This window comes from Rhea pennata, chromosome Z (assembly GCF_028389875.1).
Source record: "Rhea pennata isolate bPtePen1 chromosome Z, bPtePen1.pri, whole genome shotgun sequence".
In the NCBI taxonomy this organism is placed as follows: Eukaryota; Metazoa; Chordata; class Aves; order Rheiformes; family Rheidae; genus Rhea; species Rhea pennata.
This window is the reverse complement of record NC_084702.1, coordinates 40,380,021-40,399,992: the sequence shown is the minus strand read 5'-3', so window position 1 is coordinate 40,399,992 and position 19,972 is coordinate 40,380,021. Positions and strand designations below refer to the sequence as shown.

Sequence of the window (19,972 nt, the reverse complement as noted above, 5' to 3'; positions counted from 1 at the left end):
AGAGTGATGGTGAATACCATAGGTACACAAACTGGTTTAATCCAACTGTTTTTTAAAAAGATTTTTGGTTTGCCTTTAAACCTCATGTTTTGTTAATATTTAAGTCATAAACAAAACAATCAAATTTCATAGCTTTAGATTTGCTGTTTTTCTCTTAAGAAATGTGTATTACTCTTTTGTGCATGTTTTAACTGAAAATAAACATGTGTTTTGAGTTGTGTGTTAACCGCTTATTTTTACTTTATAACAGTAGAATACCTTTTAATCATATTTTGCTCTGCAGTATTCCCTCTTTAATCAGAAGAACAGTCTGTTGCTATGGTGTTGCAATGGGAAGTGATAAAGAATGGAATTTTGCATGGGAAATGTATAACCAAACCAACTCTACAGAGGAAGAGAAAGACATCCTGCTGTCTGCCTTGAGCTGTGCCAGAGAGTCATGGTTACTTTACAGGTGACCTGGATCAATTTTTTTTGTGTGTGTATATAAAAGTAAGTCATAAAAACACAAATGCAGTACTAAGATGGACAGAGGTGTGCCTGCTGAAGAAACATACGTCCAGTAGACCAGTGGTAGATTCGTAAGGATTTTCTTTCAGAAAAAGTATCATAACCAGGGCAAAAACAAATGAGCCTTCTGCTATTATAGCATCCCAGACAGTGATAAATTTCTACTGTATTACATCTAACACTAACAATGGACTTGTCTTCTCTCAAAGAGTTTAATTCACTTTTTGAACTCAGATTTCAGGCTTTATAGCAGACTATGGTAACATTCCGTAATATAATTGTGAGTTGTATGAAAACATATATATTTTTTTCTTTTAAATTTGATTCCATTGGCTGCCCTTACTCTCTGTACTGTGAGAAATAGAAATCATAATTTGCCTTGACATTTTTTCTTACCATTTATGGTTTATGTAACTTTCCCATATACTTTCTCCCTTGGTTACTTTCCTTCCAAGCTTAAGTGTCATCATCTATTTAGCCTTTGCATGGAAGCCAAATTGTCTGTTCCTAGGTTAAGAACAAAAATGAAAATGGGCTTGTAGTAATCTCTTCTCCATTTGAAGTGCACTCTCACACTGCAAAGTCTTTTTTTTCTGAATATTGCAGTGTGGAATACAATGGTTACTATCTTTCACTGGCTTCCATATGAAATCTCTTCATTTTATAAGATGTTGAAGCTGAATTCTCTTGTCAGTCATATCCGCGTTACCCTAAAGAATAGCTCACAGGGCAGAAATTTGCCAGTGACTGCCCACAGAACCACCTCCCTCCCACTGATGTAAACTCCGTGAATCTAAAGCTCTGAGAGTAGCAGAGATGTTTCTCCTGCCAGCCCCCTACTCTTGTGATAGTGGTCATGTGAAGGCAGAACAGATATGCTTGAGAAGAAGGCAAGGTGAAATGGGAAGATGTGTCCAAGTAGAGCTGTGCTGATATTCCCTAACTGATGGTCATTTAGTGACATTCATTCACTAAACACAGACTAACAGTGGTCCCTGACCAACTGTGAGTTATGTTGAAACCAAGAAGATGACACCAGTTCAGGGAGCTGTGGTGGCATCCTTCACTGTGCCTTAGTAGTTAACAAGCCAATTTGTTTTTCTAAATGCCATCTTGAAAGTCTGTTTGGATGAGGAGTGTTAAGCTGGACTTTTCCTGGCCCTCAGTATAGTTTTATTAGTTCAGTTAAGCATATTGGTGGCATGCAAATGGGAGAAGTCCCTGCTGACCTACTCTACACACAAAAGCAGCTGCCTACTCAAATGTGTGAGAAGATAACTCTGTGCTACTTCAAACTGGGAGACATGCCAAGTTTTGTATTTAGGCAGCAGAGAGGAGGGTTATATGTTTTCCAGGATATTCAGACTCGCACTGCTGTTGACATCAGTGATAGATGATTATTTAGATGCTTTCAAAATCGTGCCTTCGCTTCCATGGAAGTGTGTCTGACCCTTGGTCACTGCAATAGGTCTCCTCTGTGTAACAAGTGCCCTGCTGCTGCTCACTCTTTAGGCTCCATCTGAGTCCAAGCAGAGTGGGTGTCCAGAAACTCAGGAGTAGTTTGCCTTCCACAGGGTTGTCTGGTGGATATGAGAGATTGTCCTTAGTTGTTCTTTATCATGGGCATAGAAAAGCAGATATATCTACTTGATGTGCTATGTTCTGTTTTCACTGAAAAGTGTAGAGCAGGTGTGCAAAACCAGGGAATTTCAGCAACATAAACAGGAAACGCAAGCTGAACAGATAGCTCAGAGTGACACCAAGTTTGATATAACATTCTCACTTCTGGTAATTGTTGAAATAGGAATTTTCCAAAGCTGGTAGATGTTTCCAGATCAGGATGGTTAAACAGCAAGTGATAGTCAAACTTTTTTTTTTTTTTTAACTTCTCTAACAGATACTTGCAATATGGACTCAGTGATACATTATTTTCTTCCAATTGTATTTCAAACATTATCTTACATGTGGCGGCTAAGGATATTGGGCAGCGTATAGCCTGGGAATTTGTTACAGAGAATTGGGCGCTTCTCAGTGAAAGGTATGGAAAAGAACTGCCTTCAGCTCCTCTTTATTTCTGAGGCTCTTCTGCTTTTTTCCTCCACCTACTGTTTCAAGCTGTAAAATCTAAGTATAAATTTTCCTTCTAGGTAAGGGTTTTTGTAATGACCCATCTGATTCCTTAAGTGCACAGACCAGAGGATTCAGCTCTCATTAGGACTTAATGTCAAAAAGAGCTCATATCAGACATAAAATGCTTAAAAAATGAGTCTATTCATCTACAGTGCCTGTAGGTGCTAAACTTTCTAGAAAATCTGACCCCTGTTTACCTAACTAAATGATGAGCTTCCCCAAAATCCCAGTTCTGAGACAGTGGAAGCTAAAAAAAACCTGTCTCTTGGAGTAACCTTAAGATGTGATTTGTAGGGAAATCCCTTACTGGTAGGGGAAGCCAGTAAGCCTGGTATAGGTGGAGATATGACTGACATGTCTCTTAATACTAGCAGCTATACAAACTGTTGTGCTTGTTTCTTGCAGTCCGGGTAGTATTTCACATTAAACAAATTAAATTTTCAAAACAGGCATAGCTGCAGCTTCCTAGTGGTTTGTAGAGTAGGAGGGTGCATGGCCCAAATACTGTGATGACTGGCCATGTAAAGGGAAGGTTTCAGGAGCGGATAAAAGGAGAAGGCAAAGTGATGATGGACGGTTAGAGCCAGGAGAATCAGTAAGAGGTTTGAACACAAATAGACCTGAAGGAATATTGATGGACTAGGATCAGCGTCATCACTGGGTGTGTTGCGTTGGAGTTCACAGATGAACCATCATCACCCTGAGTTTTGTCCACTATATGTTTACCTAGGTTTTCTGTAATGTGGTGCAAGGCAATGCAGGCTTTCTGTAGGCAAGTGGGGAAGCTTTCTGCTTCATCCTTTTTACTGAATAAATAACAAGGTGCATTTCTTGGTGCACAGTCAGTCAGATAATTCTGCAGGCAGCAGCAAAGTGCACTGTTTGGCAAAACCTGGAAGAGTAGGCTCCCATATAATCTAGAAATGGGTTTATCCACTAGTATTTCCTAAGCACAAGTGTAAAATGCATCAGGAGTAAGACTGTCACCTCTCTTCCAAAGAGCATGGCAAGACAGGGGGTAGGAACATGCAGGGCTGCAAGAACTAACTGTAGCATTAATCCCTGGTTTATGGCGTGGCCCACCTCCATTCCACCTGCCCTGCTGTAGGTGCACTTGCATTTGGCTCTCTGGCTGGCACAAAGTAAGCATCTTTAATGTTAATTTCAAGACTCCATCTTCTAGAAAGGGTGAAAAGGAGTGTGGCTGTAACATGTTCCTACTATCCTTGGGGTAGAGGTGTTGCTTATGAGCCATTAGTAGCAGCATAACCAAAACCAGCCACCTGGGGGCACTCTGTTGCATATTGAAGTGTATTTGTATTGCTAATTCTAGTAAAGGCAAGTTGCAGCAGGTTTGTGCCACACCACTTTGTTCCCTCATGGAACTTTTCTGTGCTTTATACTGATGAAATTTGCAGGAAAGCAGACCCCTTAGTTTGAAAATAAGAGAATAGGATGGGCGTTAGCTTTGTATGTTATCCTCAGAATACCAACAGAAACATGAAGTTGTTAGAATCATTATTTCTTAGCCTTTCCAGCTAGGTTTAGCTTTGTGGGCTGACAGGTTTTGCCTTTTAGGCAAAGTTTGATTCAGGTTACTAAAGCAGAAATATCAACACTTGCAAAGAAATGAAAATGATGGGTAATTAGTGTGCTTCCTCCTGCTCAGATGTCTAAACTGAACTTTAATGATATTTCTTTTAAAGGGGAAAAAGAGTACCCAATTGTGAACTTCAGATTATTTGGTATTTCCAGTATAATAAATAAACACTGGAAATATGTTAAAAGGAGATGAAAGGTAGCTTATTTGCTAACATGCTGGTGGAAGGATCTTTGTCTCACTCTTACAGGTGTGGGAAGGAATTATTGTATTCTGTCTTAAAAGTAATGGGAAGATTTGTCAATACAGATATACAGATCCGAGAGGTAAGTTAATAACATAGAAGTAATTTCAACTGTATTATCAATTTGTGAATACAGATTTTTAAATCTCTTCTTTTTTAAAAAGAAATCAGGAAATGCATTATATAATGTTGCTGTGTTGAGACATTGAGAAAAGATTAAACTTTCTCATCTGAGAAACAAATGTATGAACATGAACTCCCAGCTCTGCAGTCATGTGTGCCTGCAGCTGGTTAAGCATGGAGTGAAAGTGAGCTTTTGAGCAGGGTTGCACATTTTGCTGCTCTTTATGGTTGCAGCATATGGGACTATCTGCCAATGTGCTGGACATGTACACATATGTGACATATCATTCATGGCAGCCCTGATGAGCCCATGAACTAATCGGGCTGCTATACATCTGCAAAAAGAGGATATGTTTGGGGAAAAATACTGAAGGGTGGAAATATGTGGTGGTTGTAGCCTTTCTTCAGCTTTTTCCACACAGTAATGCACATCTTAGTGGCTATGGCAAGTGGATGACTGTTGCTGCTTGTTTCCTTTTCTTACTCTTTCTTCTGCAGGCCAAGTTTCAGCACATTCTTTCCCAATGTATTCCTTTATTTTCTTATCACTTCAGCTTTTTTTGCTCTCTGCATTTGATCCCATGCCTGTGCCAGCCCTGAGCTGCTGGGATCTGTCATAGCACAAAAAGTACATCAACCAATGGCTAGAGAATGGAAGCAGTATGCATAAAGCAAGTAGCTGGGAAGGGGTGCTTAATGAGGACAGCAATTCAGAGTTAGCACCTAAAATCAAATCTCTCTTGAGCGTGCATGCACTGTTTTTCATGTCATGTCATGCTCTTTATTGAGAGGTCAACTCTCTATGATGGCAAAGCAATTGCCGATTGCCAGCCTTTCAGTTAGTCTTCAGGCTTGGGAGGGAGACTCAATAAATAACAGCAAAGCTGTCTCATTTTTGTCTTTAAAACCTGCTATGGAGATTGCCTTTGCCATGATGCCTACAGAAAACTTGCCAAAAGTTAGACTGCTGGCATGCTAGAGTAGCTGATTGTCATGCTGACCTCTATCATTTATCTCATTTTCATTCCCCTTCTTCCCCTGCACTGGTATGCATTACTTTGCTGTTCTTCAGTCTTGTTTTGTCTTCTGCTTTTGTTAGATTGCTGGGAGAGATTTACTGTTTTGTGATTGTATAGGAGGCAGCGCAAGAGGATGCTGATACTCAACTAATCATAGACAGAGGATAGTACTGCTGGTACTAGTGAAGTTCGGTGCATTTGTAAGGATTTCCAGAGGGATGGCAAAAGCACATTCCTTGTGTGCAGGCTTCTTTAAACCCTTTTAAGGGTTTGGTTCCTGGAAGTGCAGATTGAAAGCCCAGCTTTTTCAAAGGGCAAGCAAACTTTCTGTCACTTTTCAAAATTGAGCCTTTGAGCCTGGAGTGGGCCAGTATGTTGTTGAATTAGAATGTTCTGGCCCCTCTGAAATGGTGGTAAGATTCCTGCTGAATTTCTGGAAACCAGAATCCCACCTTTGGTGTAATCTTCAAGCTTGCCCTTACCCACTCTTTGCTCCCTGAAATCTCCCCCTTTTCTACATACTTCTGTCTGAAGTCTCTGTCAGATGATATATAGTTGTTTGCTCCAAGTAAAACTGCACAAACTAACGTCATTTATTTATTTTTTCAGTTGCAAGTTTTTTATAATACAACATTGGAAGAGGATGACGGGGTGACTACCACTCTACTACTGGAGTTTGCAAAATTTGAAAATGTAGAAAGGAGAGAACTTTTAACTGAAATTGCTGATTGGTTACAGAAAAACGTAGATGATTGACTTGAAGAAACAATTTCCAGTATATTTTAATACAGTTCACTAGCATTTTTGGTATTCATTTAAACATTTAATTGAAAGATAAAGCACACTTTTATGTGTGGTTGTCGTCCCAGTTGGAAAGTCTGTCTAAACCAATTCACAATGCAAAGATTCATCAAGAAAAATAAGGAGATATATTTGCATATTATATCTCACTTAATTTCCTACTGGATGAGTTGTTGGTAGGGATATGTTGTAGGGATAGGTTGATAATAATCTAAAATACAGATACAGCTCTAAAACTTCAAAGTTTTTTGAATGTCAGTACAAAGGGTGTGGTACAAGGTTGTGGCAAAAACACAAGAGGAAGCTAGTTTTATGTCTCGTTTTGCTTATGATTTTTATTGTGACCTTTGGCAAGTTATATAGTGTCAGTCTCAACTTCTGTGTTGTAAAATGGGAAGAGGATAATTTAGAGCGGTGCTATGTGACAAACTTGCAAATGTCGTCTGAGTTCTGGAGAGGAAGGGACTAAAGAAACCTCAAAGTTCAATTGTAACAAATGAATGCCTTGTCATTTATATGCTTTATCTTAGCATAACGAATCTGAATGTGCCTGCATTCACATTTTTGTTTGATTAGAGATGTGCTTTTGAAGAGATCCTCCCACTTGTCTCCATTTTAACATGCTTTGGGTCCTGTTCCAGAGCAGCCTTGGAGTGTATAAACTGGATTCTTTTTGGAAGACGTTAACCCAGGAGATGATGACCTCCTGGGGCACATCTAATACACTGCACCATCTGATGGTTATCCTATCTGTGGGACTAGAGTGTGATTAATCTAAACTAACATCTTTGAAATATGTTAAGTCTTTATCACCATGTGTTTCCATTCCTACTATGCTGATCTGATCACTAACATAGACATAGGTTTAGTCATCTTGCTGAAAAGGTGTTTTGGAGATGATAGACAGAATTCAGGACATTAGTATTAGCAAAATATATAAGCTTGTGATTGAAGAAATATAGGCTTCTCAGTCTATGCAATTTATTCATTTGTGTGGTAAAGGCTTCACAACAAAAATACTGTACTGGTGCTCTGGTTAACATAGAAAACAATGTTGTGTGGGAGCCCAGGAAGCCAAAGAAGTTAAATGCTACGCTGTGAGGAGACTAGGAATAAAAAACAGACCAGTATAAAATGTTTCAAAATCAGACTTGTCAATATGAAGAAGTATTGGCATCCTCTAAGTACATTTAAGGAAAGTATTGCCATATTGGCTGCAATAAGTTTCCTCTGCTCCTCAGTGGTGCATAAGGGAATTGAAGCTATTTTGAAGCTACTGGAGGATCCCTTTAGCCTATGAGAATTACCAACTGATGGAGCCAGGCTTGTGCTGGCATCCTTTGATCTCTTTGGCCCTTGATCCAATTAAGAGCAGTGCTAGAGAGAATTGTGAGCAGTTCTGAGGGTTGTCTTCAAGCTGGTTCAGACAGCAAGATAAGTCAGCTAGCCTAGGCTGAGTTTGGGGGTGAGGGGATGCCTCAGTGTTTCCAGTGACTCCCATCAGTCTGCTGGATCTGAATGGCTCATCAAATAGACTAAGCTAAAGACAAATCTTTAGAAAGTCACTGTTGCAGGATCTATGCACTGATCTTTCCATTGCAATGTTCTGGCCCTAAGCCCAGCGTGTCCAAAGCATTTCCTTCACAACCACTAGTAACCACGCTTCCTTTTTTCTTGTTATTGTTTCTTAATCTTTTTTTTTAACTGAACAAAAATCTTAATTAACATTGCCAATATGTAAATAACTAAAATTTTAAATAAGAAAATATTTTCAGATGACTGCTTCAGACTAGTGCATGTCTCTTGACTGACTTCATGTATTTTAGAGTGAAGCTGAACACTTTTCATGGCAAAGATTAGTGGCGAAGGTGATTTGTACACAAGCTGCCTGAATAGGAGTAGACCTGAGTCTCTCATTTTTCCATTATTCACGCATTTATACTTGTTGGCTTATTAGCAGCGATGGCTGTGCAGTGGCAGTTCTTTGTGCTGTTGAGTACAAGTTGAATATAGAGGCTTGGAGAGGGAGAAGTGGGAAATACAGCAAGGGAAAGGGAAGTGGGAAGGTGGAATCCAGGTTAAACTAGGAAAACTGCTTTATTGCTAAGGAAGATGGGCTGAAAGGAAGCTCATAGAAAAGTATGAGGTCAACAGGACTTTAGGAAATGAGACTTTGGAGTACTTATACAGACCACGTAGGTGTTACAGGACATATAATTGTGAGGGTGTGTGTGATGGCATAATTTCAGTGAGAGGAGGTGATTCTGATAGCTAGGATTGATTCAGTAGGTCCTGAGGGGAAAAATACAGATAAAAAATGATTAGAGAAGTCCCACTGTTTACTGTAAGTCCTGTTCTCTGCCCTGAAAGTGGAAAAGTGACACTTATTCTGCCTTTATAGCAGGTACGAGAGACCAGGAGCCCTGGGGGAGTTGGCAAGGACAGGGAAGAGGTCATGGAGTGGAAGGAGGAAAGGAGATGGAGACCTGACAGAAGAGTTGGGACTGCAGGATGGAAAGAGATAAGAGGCTCAGGGGTCCAAAGGAGAGTTAGAGTGGGGAAGGGAGTGTGGGAAGCCGCAGGAGCCAGGGAAGATCCAAAGAAAATGAGGGTGAAGAGAGATGTTCAGGCTCCTCTTGCATGCATTGCTTGCTCTGCTAAGAGGTTTGGTAGTAGTCCTACTAACTCCAAGAGCTCAGGATCAGGAGGCCTTCCTTGCCCCCAAAGGAATAGCCATGAGTTTTTTTATTTTATTTTATTTTTTTATTTTATTTTTTTTTTAAGTCTGTGGTGTTTGTCCACAAAGAGCTGGATCCCTGTGGCTGGCCATGTGGTCTTAACTTGGAGCATCTTGATTTATTGCCAATCAATGCAAACTTTTACTTACTATTTCCAGTATTGAGAAAATAAATAAAGAAAACAACCTAGGAAGTTTCTTTCTTCCCCCTTCCCACGCTCAGCTTTAGTGAACACCTCTCTGCTCCCCTTCTTAGTCTCACTTCCCCTTGTTCTCACCACTGGTCACACTCAGTTCTTCAGAGCTCTTTGGTGAGGCACCAGGTGGCACGGGGTGGGGATCATGTGTGTGACCATTTCTGTATGCTGCTCCTTCCTTCCTAGTTGGGGTGCTCCTGCCTCAGCCTGGTTTGCTGGTGGCCCACAGTCTCTCAGGGGCGTCCCTGCCCTGGCATAGGCTGGCCATGTCCTGCTGCCTCCTTCTCGAACCATGTCCCCAGCAAGGTCACCTTCCACCCCTCTCCTCTGTTTCACTTCTTCTGTTTTCTCCTGCCCCTTGTGGGTGTTGCTCTGTATCAAATACATCCGAGCAGTGGTGCCACATATTCCCCTGGTTCGTTGAAGTTTTGGTGACTGCTGTGGTGTTTGCTTCTGTTTCAGAGCATCCAGATCAGGTTACAATTGGCTCAGGGCAGTTTGTGGTCTCCTCCTCCGGGCTCCCCAGCAGGCTGGGTATGCCCAGGGCTCTTTCCTGGAGAGTCTCCACTGCAGCTGCCTCTCATTGCGCAGCTTCCAGCTTTTCTCCAAATACTAGTGTTTGCACTAAAGATTCCTGTGTTTGTCCTCCCACTGCCCCCCACTCTTCTGGACAGTTCCCTGGAGAGCCAAGCTGCTTGCAGCATGAAGGCTAACTCTAGAGCTATTTGGGTTGAGATTCAAGAGAGCCAGCCAGCTGCGACTGACCTCTGCTGCCGGCACTCAGCAGGCCCAGGGCTGGCTGCATCCCCTTTGTCCCCACCATGCCCACGATGGCACCGGCCTGTGAGTGCAGACGCAGCAGTCTGTCGAGACGCGTGCTGAACGCTGCGTGGCCATGCAGACCATAGCGGACAAAAAGGGAAAAGTCACCGGTGCATCCCCTGGCCCAGAGGTGGAGAGGCCCTTCCAGAGCAAGGGACAGGAGGCTCAGGCGTTTTTGGAGCTGTTTTCTGTGGTTGTGTTGGATGCGGTGTTCAGTGAGAGGGGACACTGCTGGGACATGGAGCGCATTGCCCCGCCGGCACTTGGTGGGCTCAGGGAGGAGTTCGGCCAGCCAGACCCAAGGAGGGGCTCCATCACTGGCCAGAGCTGTGGGGGAGAAGGCGGGAAACGAGGGCCACCCCCCTCACCTTCGGGAGCCGTCCCAAGTCCGGCCCTCGCCCCCCGAACCTATCGCCGCAGCCCTGCAGGGGGGTGGTGGTGCCGGGCCACCCTGGATGCTGGCTCCGGCCCTGATCCTGCCCGGGGCTCACGCCCTGGCTCCACGTGGCGAGCCCCCTGCTCCTGCCTGCTCAGCTCCCGGCTCACCTTCCCCTGCGGAGCGGCCGCCCTCGCTGCGCCCCCACAGGTAACTGTGGAAGGAGGGTTTATAAAAGACTGAGCAAGGCAGCAGGGCAAGGACGAAGGGAGGAAGTGCCAGGAAAGCAGGGTCAGGGGGATCGTGCGCACGAGAGGATGGCGGTGAACGCTGGGGAATGGCTGCAGACGAACCGAGGAGGAGGATGCGGTGGCAGGCACGGACCTCATCTATGCAATGAAACGATCGTGGTCATGCAGGACATTCCCCCCCCCCCCCCAGGCTGCAAGCTGTAGCGCTGCTTTGAGCAGCTGCAAGCTGCTGGGAGCTGTGGGGAGATGGGGTCAATCCCCCCATCGAGCACTGATGAAGCAGCGCCTGTGTCTAGGGGTTGGCTGCCAGTCAAGAAAACAACTAACCCATGTGGAGGTGCCAGTAACATTAATGATGGATAGGAGAGAGCAGCGTCTTTTGCTGACTCTCTTGGCTTGCATGGAAGAAATAGCACTAAATAATCCATGAGGTTTGTGAGGCAGCTGGAACTTGCCTCTGCTGGACTGATTTTGAGGCAGTGTCCTCCTTCCCTGGAGCAAAAGGTGCTTCCGTTTCCCCTCGTTTCCAACAAGCCATTTGCAACCTCTCACTGTTGACATCTGAGCCACAAAAAATATTTCCCAGCCATATTCGTGCTGCTTCTCTGTTAACATTTCCCCAAATTAATATTGCTGATTTGAGCATCCAGAAGGGAGGAAAAAAGAGACAGAAGTAACTGACAAGCAGTGGCAATTTAGAACAAAAATGGAAGTGAATGAGGGGAAAATGCATAATAAAATGGAAAAAAACACAGTTAAAACCTCGGTCCAGCTTATGCTTTAACAATCAAATTGTGAAGCCCCAAGGGTCTGTGTGCCAATGGGATAAGAACATTATAGACTAATTTTTAGCACTGAAAACTGCAATTTCTTGTCTTCAGCTGCCCGTTTGGTAATGGCTGCAGGATGCTGCTGAGCAAACTGCAGCAAAGTGCGTTAAGGCGTATGAGGAGATTCACTGACGCAGCCTTGACCACAGAGTGAAGCCTGCCGGCGCAATTGCGTTGGCCTCGCGCGCGCTCTGTGACCACAACGCAGGCAAGAGAGGGTCAGATAGCGGCAGGGGGAGAGACTCAAGGTTCGTTAGGGGTTAGACGGGATCGGTTTAATAAGGGATGTCTCTAAATTCGGTCTGGTGCTGCAAACCCACTGCCTGCTCTCACCGAAGACTTGGCCCTGTAGGAATCAGTAGGCGTTTCGGTATCGATCACTGGTATCGATCTCTCAAGATGTCACCTAAGATTTTAATTTATGTTTATGTCTTCGCTTACTCCTAGGCCAACTCCCACATAGTAAAAATATCTCTGAGTAGACTGCAGGCTGCTAGTCATCATGCACATCATAATAGATAAATATCATAACTCATAAACATAAGTTCAGAGAAAGTTCAGATTTATGTGCATGTAACTTAAGGGAAGAGATCAAACTGAAGAAAAGGAAATTATTAAACGTAAGGCAGTTCAATTACAATTTTTGCATTTGTAGAGTTATTAATTCCTGTTTTCTCTATTATGTGGAATATGGAGAGATCAGAAGAATACGGGAAAACATAAAGCAGAATAAAACAAACAGGTTGTATTTTTCTGTTTGTTTGTTTCTTGCTCTTGTAGGAGTACCTGAGAGATTTTGTAATTTTTCCCTTGAGGGACTTCTGTTTTATTTTTCTCACCAAAGAAAATAGTCTGTGAAATATAATGACTGTATGTGTAACAGCAGTAACAGTAAATCACCTAGGTAAATTCTACTGCTAAAATTTTAATCAACATTTGGTTTTACAAGTGCTTGGAGAAAAAGAAAACAATAGAGTAAGTAATAATAAATTTATTTGTGAAATGCCTCAGAGAATGGACAGATTCAACTGATGAAGACAAAAAGATGTCTCGGACCATTTGTCTAAGTACAACAGAAGAATTTGTAGGACTTGACAATTCCGGATGTTTGCTAGGATTTAGTTTTGTTCTAGGAGAGAGGAGTGAAAGCCACCAGTGACTGCAGCCTGCTGGGAACTGGCCCCTGGGAGTACCGGGAGAAGCCTGGATCGTCTCTGCTGGCGTCTCCAGCAGCCCTGAAAGACGGAGAGCTGAACCGTGCGGCCGTGGCGTCGTTTTAGCCGTTGGGGAGCATGTTTATATGATCACTTCTGACTGCTGGAGATGGCAAACAGAATCAAAACCATTTTGTCTAAAGTGGTAATATGTTCCCTTAGTACATCCATGTTCTAAAAGAATGTTCATTTATTTCTAAGATGCAATAGTTGTCACAGTTTTATTGCTCATTTACTCTTTACAAAAAGAGGTCTAAGAAATTCTTTTGGTCTGTGAACCTACAGCAGAGGCAGGTAACAGATGAGGGTTCTCATCACAGTTTATATTCGTTCGTCTGTCTCCACCCTTTTGTGCTAAGCAAGATCATTTGTAAAAGCCATAGCTAAGGAGACAAGTGCGAGGTGCTTTAAGACAGGCACCTGGCACCGTGTTCAGCCGGCCTCTCTGGGGAGCATCGTTTCGATGATCTGTTTTCTGTTTCAGGCACGCTGGGGCTGACATCATGCTCTCGCTGCCCAAGGAGTAGGAACTGTGCAGCAGTAAGTCTAGAGCGATCAGGCTTTGCTGTGTCAGCCTGGTCCTTTGGTAAGTACAATTTCAAATTCTGGGGAGCCTTCCTTCTCGTTAATGTGCGATCTGAACCGAACGTATCCCCTGCAGAAGTGCGGTTTTCAGAAGGTGGGTCTGGCAGACCTCTTCTGCCTGTCGCGTGATAGACGCCCAGGATTTTATAATTGTCTTTTACAGTTCAGCTAAAGGATCCCTCACGTCCAGACATGGCAGAGGTGCTCTTGGTATGGGAAGGAAAAAGCTCACAAGGATTTGTTTTATTTTACCTGGAGATGCAGAACCATTGCTCTGACACTAGTTTTATGGGATCTCCGGGAAATTGGCTGAGCTGCAAGAGATAAGAGCTATGTTTTGATTTGTTTTGTGTTTCCTTGCTGTCCTCAAGGCCGTCTTCTGAACACACATCTACGTTTGGCACTATGAGAGAGGTGATATACTAGCTGGTAGGGCCCCCCTCCGCCTCTTTACAGCTCGCTCCACAGTGGAGACTGAGAAAGATGAATTTATTCTCGTTCTTGTTTACGCTAGCACCAGATCTCCAGAGATTTCAGGGTGCACAGGTGAGCGCGTCCCCACGCTGCCTGCCAGTCTCTGAGCCCATGGAGAGCTCTGCACAACTGGACTATAGTTACCATCCAGATGGCTCGGGCTAACACCTGTGTGCACAGGGGGATCAGAGCTGTGGGGAGAGCACCTTCCACTGCTCTGGTGAGGGTGATAAACCTGTTTACGTATCTGAGCCTGAGAGGGTCCACTGGGGTAAACAAATATAACTGGCAAACGGCATGTGTTCACTCTGGCAAGCTCTGCAGAGATACCAGCATTAGGCTGCTGTGGTCAAGCAGCCTGAAGCATCAGGAATGCTGGTCACCACATTTTATATCCGTTGTATTTAGACAGTGCAAATTGCAAAGCTCAGAAATAATAAATTCTTGAAAGAGCGAATATAGAAATATATTTCCCTTATGAAAATCATAAACAAATGCAGTTCCTCCCCACTTGCAACATCTCCTGAAGCTACTCTCTGAACAAAACCAGCTGTCTCGGATAAATCTAAGTCTCTTTTAATATAACACAGCCTCTAATTTGCTTCCTCCTAAATCCGAGTCTCTTTTAATACAACATAGCCTCTAATTTGCTTCCTCCCTTCATCTGCTTTTAGCCTCGATAGCCCTGCCAAGGGTCTGTGCTGGAATTGCTATATCCTAGACAGATGCTACGGTCACAGTGGGACCTTAAGCTGTGGCTGATTACCTCCAAGAAGTACTTGCTCCATCCCAAAGATGTGGGAGAGCACAGCTTTTGTGGGGAGGAAGAGTACAACTGATGGCTCTCCTATAAAGGCTTTGGAGCAGAAATCTGTATGGAAATATCTGGTGCTTGAATGCATTGGCTTTGGATTGATCACTATAGCTAGACGGGATAGACCAAAACTATTCGCAGCCGCAGGATAAACAGTTCTTCAGGACCACAGTTCCCTTCCTTCAGATAATTAAGTTTTGCAGAGTTGAGAGCGAGTGCCTGAGTCTCATAGCTTCCGTCTGCCTACTGCTTCCCTTTCAGAGGATGATATGGGGAAAAATCAGTCTGGGGAGTATCACCAGCTTCTGAACTTAGCGCAGTTCCCTAGTCCCACTGTGCCTGATTTTTTAATATCTTTCCTAGAGAGTGAAAAATAACACTTTATTTCTACAATATATGTATCTGGAGACAGAAAAGCGCTGTATTTTCTGTGGAGAATATTTTTACTGAGCTGAAAGAGCAGTTGAAATATGTCTTCATGTGGAATGAGATGCTGGCGGGTTCCTCTTAGGCCAAGATTTTAAAAGTAGCTTCTGATTTTGGATGTTTAGCTCCTGATAACTGCGAGGACCTGGTTTCTGAAACGGTCAAATGTTTGCAGCACCAGAAGACACTAGGGGTTCTGCATGCTTTCACTAGTAGCTGCTGATGGCTGTCCTGCTCTCGAGCCCCATACAGTGTTATAACTGGGAAGTGATAATGCTCGTGCACACTTATAAAGTGCTTTGACAACCCAGGATGCATGACTGCACCTAAGAGGAGATGTAAGAAGCAAATCCTTATCAGGAGTCCAACTTGAGTGTAAATGAAGGGTAATGCTCACTTTGGCGGGAGCAGTGGCCTTCACTTGTGTTTTATTTGTGAATCTTTATCAATTTTCCAGTCGGGAAGCAGTCTTCTGTACAGCAGATGCTTATTGGCTGGTAATAGCCTTGTTTTTCTCATCTTGAGAAGTGGTCATGGGTTATGTGGGGTCCACAGAGCACAGACTGAAGCTGTTGCTCCAGAGCACCCTGCTGTGAACAGTATCGCAGAGTCTCAGTCATTCTTCGTATTGTTAAAAAGGAGAAACTCTGAAAGCAGGCTGAGGGCTGTTCTCCGCTCTCTTGCAAAGCCTCCCCCTTGTCACTGCCCGGTGACATCTCTAACCCAGCTTTGGCTGCTGCTTTGTGGAGGGGAGCTGGCCTGGAGATGCCTACAGCTAGAGGAGCTCCTAAAGTCAGAGGAGCGCCTCTCCCGCAACGCCCCTTTCCTTGCAAAGAGCATCTGCCCTGAGGCACGGTGCAGAAGCAAAGTGCATCCACCTAAGGAGTCCCAAATAGCTCTTCTCAGGGACAGGGTTTGGGCCTAGTCCTAATAGTCCTAATGTGAAGGGTATCCATTGCAGTGCCTTTTGGGGGGACAACAGGATAGACCAGCCAGCACCTGGGGGAGGGGCTCAAGGAGCTCAAAAGCAGAAGGCTTAAACTTTTCCCTGTGCTGTTCGGGGTTGAAATCTGAGGCCCTGAAGCAGCGTATGTTGTATGGAGTTTCACCTTCCCCATAGTAGCTTCCCAAGATGAGTAAAATGAAGTAGTTAACGTCCGTGGTGTACAGTTCTCGCCCAGTTGGTGTGTGAAGGAGGGAGAAGGAACGAGGAGGGCTGCCGGATGGCGTTGGTGGGGTGGCCTCGCAGAGCCTACAGCTCTCCTGGGGTGTTTGTTAGCCAAGTGAGGGATGCGCCTTTCGAAGCGGAAAGGTTCACAGCGGTAAGGAGTGAGGTGTAAAGGCCGAGTCCGAAGTCTTCAGAAGCAAAGTTGTGGAGTTCTGACACTCGTTTTTCTCCCCCCCCCCCCCCATACTGGAGACTCACCAGAAGATCCGTAGCTAGGACAACAGTGGCACCTAGTGGTACGCGAAGTGCCACCCGCCAGGCGTGCCAGCGGGCATCATAACACAGAGGAGTTTTTCTGAGTTTGGCTTCGCGGCGCATGGCAAAGCGGCTCTGGCGATACAGCTGCTGTTTTGTGTGTTAGCTGTCTCGTTTTAATACGGTTTTAAAACAGAGGTTGATATTGAGCCGTGTTTTGTTCTGCCATCAGAGTGGGTTAAGAGTATATAAAAGCCTGGCATGGACACCACCTGCTCACCTTGAAACCTAAGACATCTATGGGTCTCATACTTCCATATAGGTCTAATGCGTATATGTACCTATTTCATCAGGACGCCAGAATGAGTGATCGTTCGGAAGAAAACTGGAAGGAAAGCAGTTCTGCCCAGGAAACATCAGCAGAAAGAAATGCCTCTCCTTCTAAGGACTGCTCAATAACACAAAAACAATTGGTATGACATCTCAGGTACCATTTCATTCATCAAGGTCCTTGCCGTTGCCTTCAATTTCTTCTATATTTTTTTAAGAAAAAAGCTGGAATCAATAGGGAAATAGCAGTAATAGCAAACCCGGGCCATGAGGGGAGGCAGTATACACAGACCCTGAAAAACAAGAGCCGATGATTTTTTTTTTAACCCCTAAAACTAATCAGCACTTTTATCTAATCGTAAATAAGAATTGCATAAAACATGTAAGAAAAAGCTTCGTCCTATTTCTCAGAAGCTGTGTGACTGTGAAGCTGTGTGTATTAAAGGTGTCCAGCTTGACCTCCTTGCTTTCGCCTGTGCTTTTCTCACACTCCTCGTTTCCGTGACTGCTTCCTTCGCACAGCAGCTGCCCATCCAGACCTTTTCCTTGTCCCCAGACGGTTTGGACAAAGCTGGGCAATGGGCACCTGAGGGAGCAGGGGCAGAGAAGGGTTTGGAGGGCTAACCCAGCTGAGAGGACTACAGCTATAGTACTTCTTTTCATGCTATGGATAAAATTGAAGGAAAAAATACATGATTTGTGCCACAATACAGCCTTCAAACTCCATGCCACTGTACCAGAGTTAGAATCTGCATCGAGTCCTGGCTGCTCCCTCTTCTCTTAGGCTGCAAATTTGGTGAGAGGTATAATCAATTAACAGCTTGACAAGCAAACACTTTAAACAATGTGATTCTTATTTAAGGTTGGGTTTTTTCTCACCTTCCTACTGTGTTGTTTTAAGTTATCAAGAATATTAATATTAATGGCATTTGGAAGCCTGCGAGGGCATTTAGCAGGTCAAAAATACTCAGTCTAACTGTAATGTTTATAACTTCACTGTTCTTTTTTATTTATAGCAACAAATAGAAAAACAACTAAAATGCTTAGCATTTCAAAATCCAGGACCTCAGGTAGCTGACTTCAATCCTGAAACCCGAGAGCAGAAAAAGAAAGCCCGCATGTCACAGATGAACCAAGATTTTTTTTATAAGCCCAAGTAAGATGTGCTGATTTCTTGCATAGTTTACTCTTTAAAAATCGCTATTATGCTGTTTGCTGAAGATATATGAAATGAAAAGCATTAATATTTTCCAGAGAGGTTACTTGTTAGAGATGAAAGCTGTGCTGGGAAAATAAGCTTTTTCAGTGTGATTTGAAGGAATTTTGATGTACCTCTTTAGTGTACATGTTTTGAATGACAGTGTCTGTTGCAATTAGCATCTAATGCCAGTATTTCATTATGTTGTAAGGGTGTTGAAGTGGAAATACTTGTTCCTGAGGAGAATTTTTCCACATTAGTACTATTTAGTCTTCAAACATGTTGAAATGGTCTCTGAGAATCCTTTTTCTTTTTTCTTTTTCCCCCCCCCTCTCCTGCAGAATCACAAAGAAGTACAACAGACATGGCAGACTGCTTTGTAATAATGTCGATTTGTGTGACTGCCTGGAAAAGAACTGCCTGGGTTGCTTCTACCCTTGCCCCAAATGCAATTCCAACAAATGTGGACCAGAATGTCGCTGCAGTAGGAAATGGGTTTATGATACAATTGAGACTGAGTCTGGGGATGTGATCAGCATGTTACCATTTGTTGTCCCTGACTGATGTTCTGGTTTTTATTTGCATCTGAGCAAAGTTCTTCTTTCTTCTGATTTTATTAAAGTAAATCTCGGCTTTATGAGTTGACCCTAGTGAAGTGTCTCCAGTTGTGTTTGTGCTTCTTTACCACTACTATCCAGCACATTTAAACCTTCTCCATTAGGCACAAGTATGTATTTCATTCTTCTTACTTCTTGCCAGGATTGCGGATGCACCTAGATAGCTCCTCCTAAACCCTTTCTAAAAGTGAGGGTGTCTGGACTGCTGCGGGCAAGCAATTTTCTCACCCTGGGAAGCTGAATCACATTGCTTGGAATCAACTTTTTCTTACTAATTTCTTTGCCTGTGCATTTACTCAGGCATGTGGCAATGCTATCCCTTGGTGAACGCTTGTCTGCGCGTCTTTCCCTTCTGACACATTCATGCCTTGTCTACACGATGGAGGGCACATTGGAGATAACACTGCCCCTAACGCTGTCCTTTGAAACTGTCACCACTTTCCACCTCCCCCAGGACATAAGGAAGAGTGGAAACTGCTCTTCAATTCTTTCCTGTTGCCTAGTGCTACAAGACTGAAACCAACATGTTCAGTCAGCAAGTTTTTCAGCACATTGTGCATTTGTCTTGATTAGTCATTAATTATAGTTACAGGTAAATAGTTTGCACTTTTTTGCCGCTGGACAGAAGAAGTCTCCTCAGTTCCAGGAGTTTCCTCCTTACCATGAGTCATGGCAAATTTGAAATACTGCAAGTTGTATTAAGAGGTAGCTGTTCTTGTCCACTGTGGGCACTCTGTCTCCCCAGGAGCTCTTCAAGAAGTAAAATTAATTTGCAGTGAAAGTAAGGGGGGAGCCTCCCTTTGAAATAACCTCAAGATCTGAAATGGGCAGGAAAGTAAATGGGCTTTACTTTCTTTCCACTAACAGGCAAAGAATTAACAATTCGTGAAGTGGATTCCTCTGGATAAGGCTTTATGTTAAATCCTTGAGTAACATGATTAAATGCAGATTGGTGTAAATCTAGAATCCTGTAATTAAATTCATTGTTTGGTGTTGCTTTGTGGTTTTTAGCATGGATCTTGACCCCATTGCAATCATAGCTAAATGCAGAGATCAGGAGAGCTCCATCACTGACCTATTTATTGCAACTTTGAAAATAAACCTGAAAAACCAGCAGTGAGAGCCAGGACAAGGATGCTGAAACCAGGAGTGCACTGCAGAGGCAGTTCTGCTGTGGCTTGGGAACTGCTCCTCGCTGCTCCAGATAGTGATTCCGCCAACTTGGCTCTTCATTTCAAAGGAGCAGTTGAC

The 19,972-nt window shown here is 43.6% G+C and overlaps 2 protein-coding genes across 3 annotated transcripts in view; both read left to right on the top strand.

Annotated features, from left to right (window-relative positions):
* The window catches only part of LVRN (laeverin), a 34,235-nt gene extending 27,853 nt beyond the window's left edge, over window positions 1-6,382 (top strand). The window contains exons 17-20 of the mRNA XM_062599952.1: window positions 284-454; window positions 2,408-2,548; window positions 4,491-4,566; window positions 6,236-6,382. Coding sequence (XP_062455936.1) covers window positions 284-454; window positions 2,408-2,548; window positions 4,491-4,566; window positions 6,236-6,382 — 535 coding nt within the window. The remainder of the gene's footprint in view (window positions 1-283; window positions 455-2,407; window positions 2,549-4,490; window positions 4,567-6,235) is intronic.
* Window positions 6,383-12,984: 6,602 nt separating this feature from the next.
* On the top strand, window positions 12,985-18,747 carry ARL14EPL (ADP ribosylation factor like GTPase 14 effector protein like). Of its 2 annotated transcripts, XM_062600178.1 has the most exons (5): window positions 12,985-12,999; window positions 13,339-13,440; window positions 16,930-17,049; window positions 17,923-18,062; window positions 18,446-18,747. In XM_062600178.1, the coding sequence occupies exons 3-5, from the start codon at window positions 16,939-16,941 to the stop codon at window positions 18,666-18,668; spliced, it is 474 nt and encodes a 157-aa protein (XP_062456162.1). In that variant the 5' UTR covers window positions 12,985-12,999; window positions 13,339-13,440; window positions 16,930-16,938; the 3' UTR covers window positions 18,669-18,747. The 2 variants fall into 2 exon arrangements, with proteins under 2 accessions (XP_062456162.1, XP_062456161.1); XM_062600177.1 differs by lacking the exons at window positions 12,985-12,999; window positions 13,339-13,440 and having other exon boundaries at window positions 16,654-17,049.
* Window positions 18,748-19,972: the final 1,225 nt, after the last annotated feature.

Excerpts from the sequence above, each read along its gene's own strand:
- ARL14EPL (XM_062600177.1), top strand. The coding sequence starts at position 16,876 with ATGGGTCTCATACTTCCATATAGGTCTAATGCGTATATGTACCTATTT. Across the intron at positions 17,050-17,922 it reads CAATAACACAAAAACAATTG|CAACAAATAGAAAAACAACT; the intron begins GTATGACATCTC and ends TTTTATTTATAG. Across the intron at positions 18,063-18,445 it reads GATTTTTTTTATAAGCCCAA|AATCACAAAGAAGTACAACA; the intron begins GTAAGATGTGCT and ends CCTCTCCTGCAG.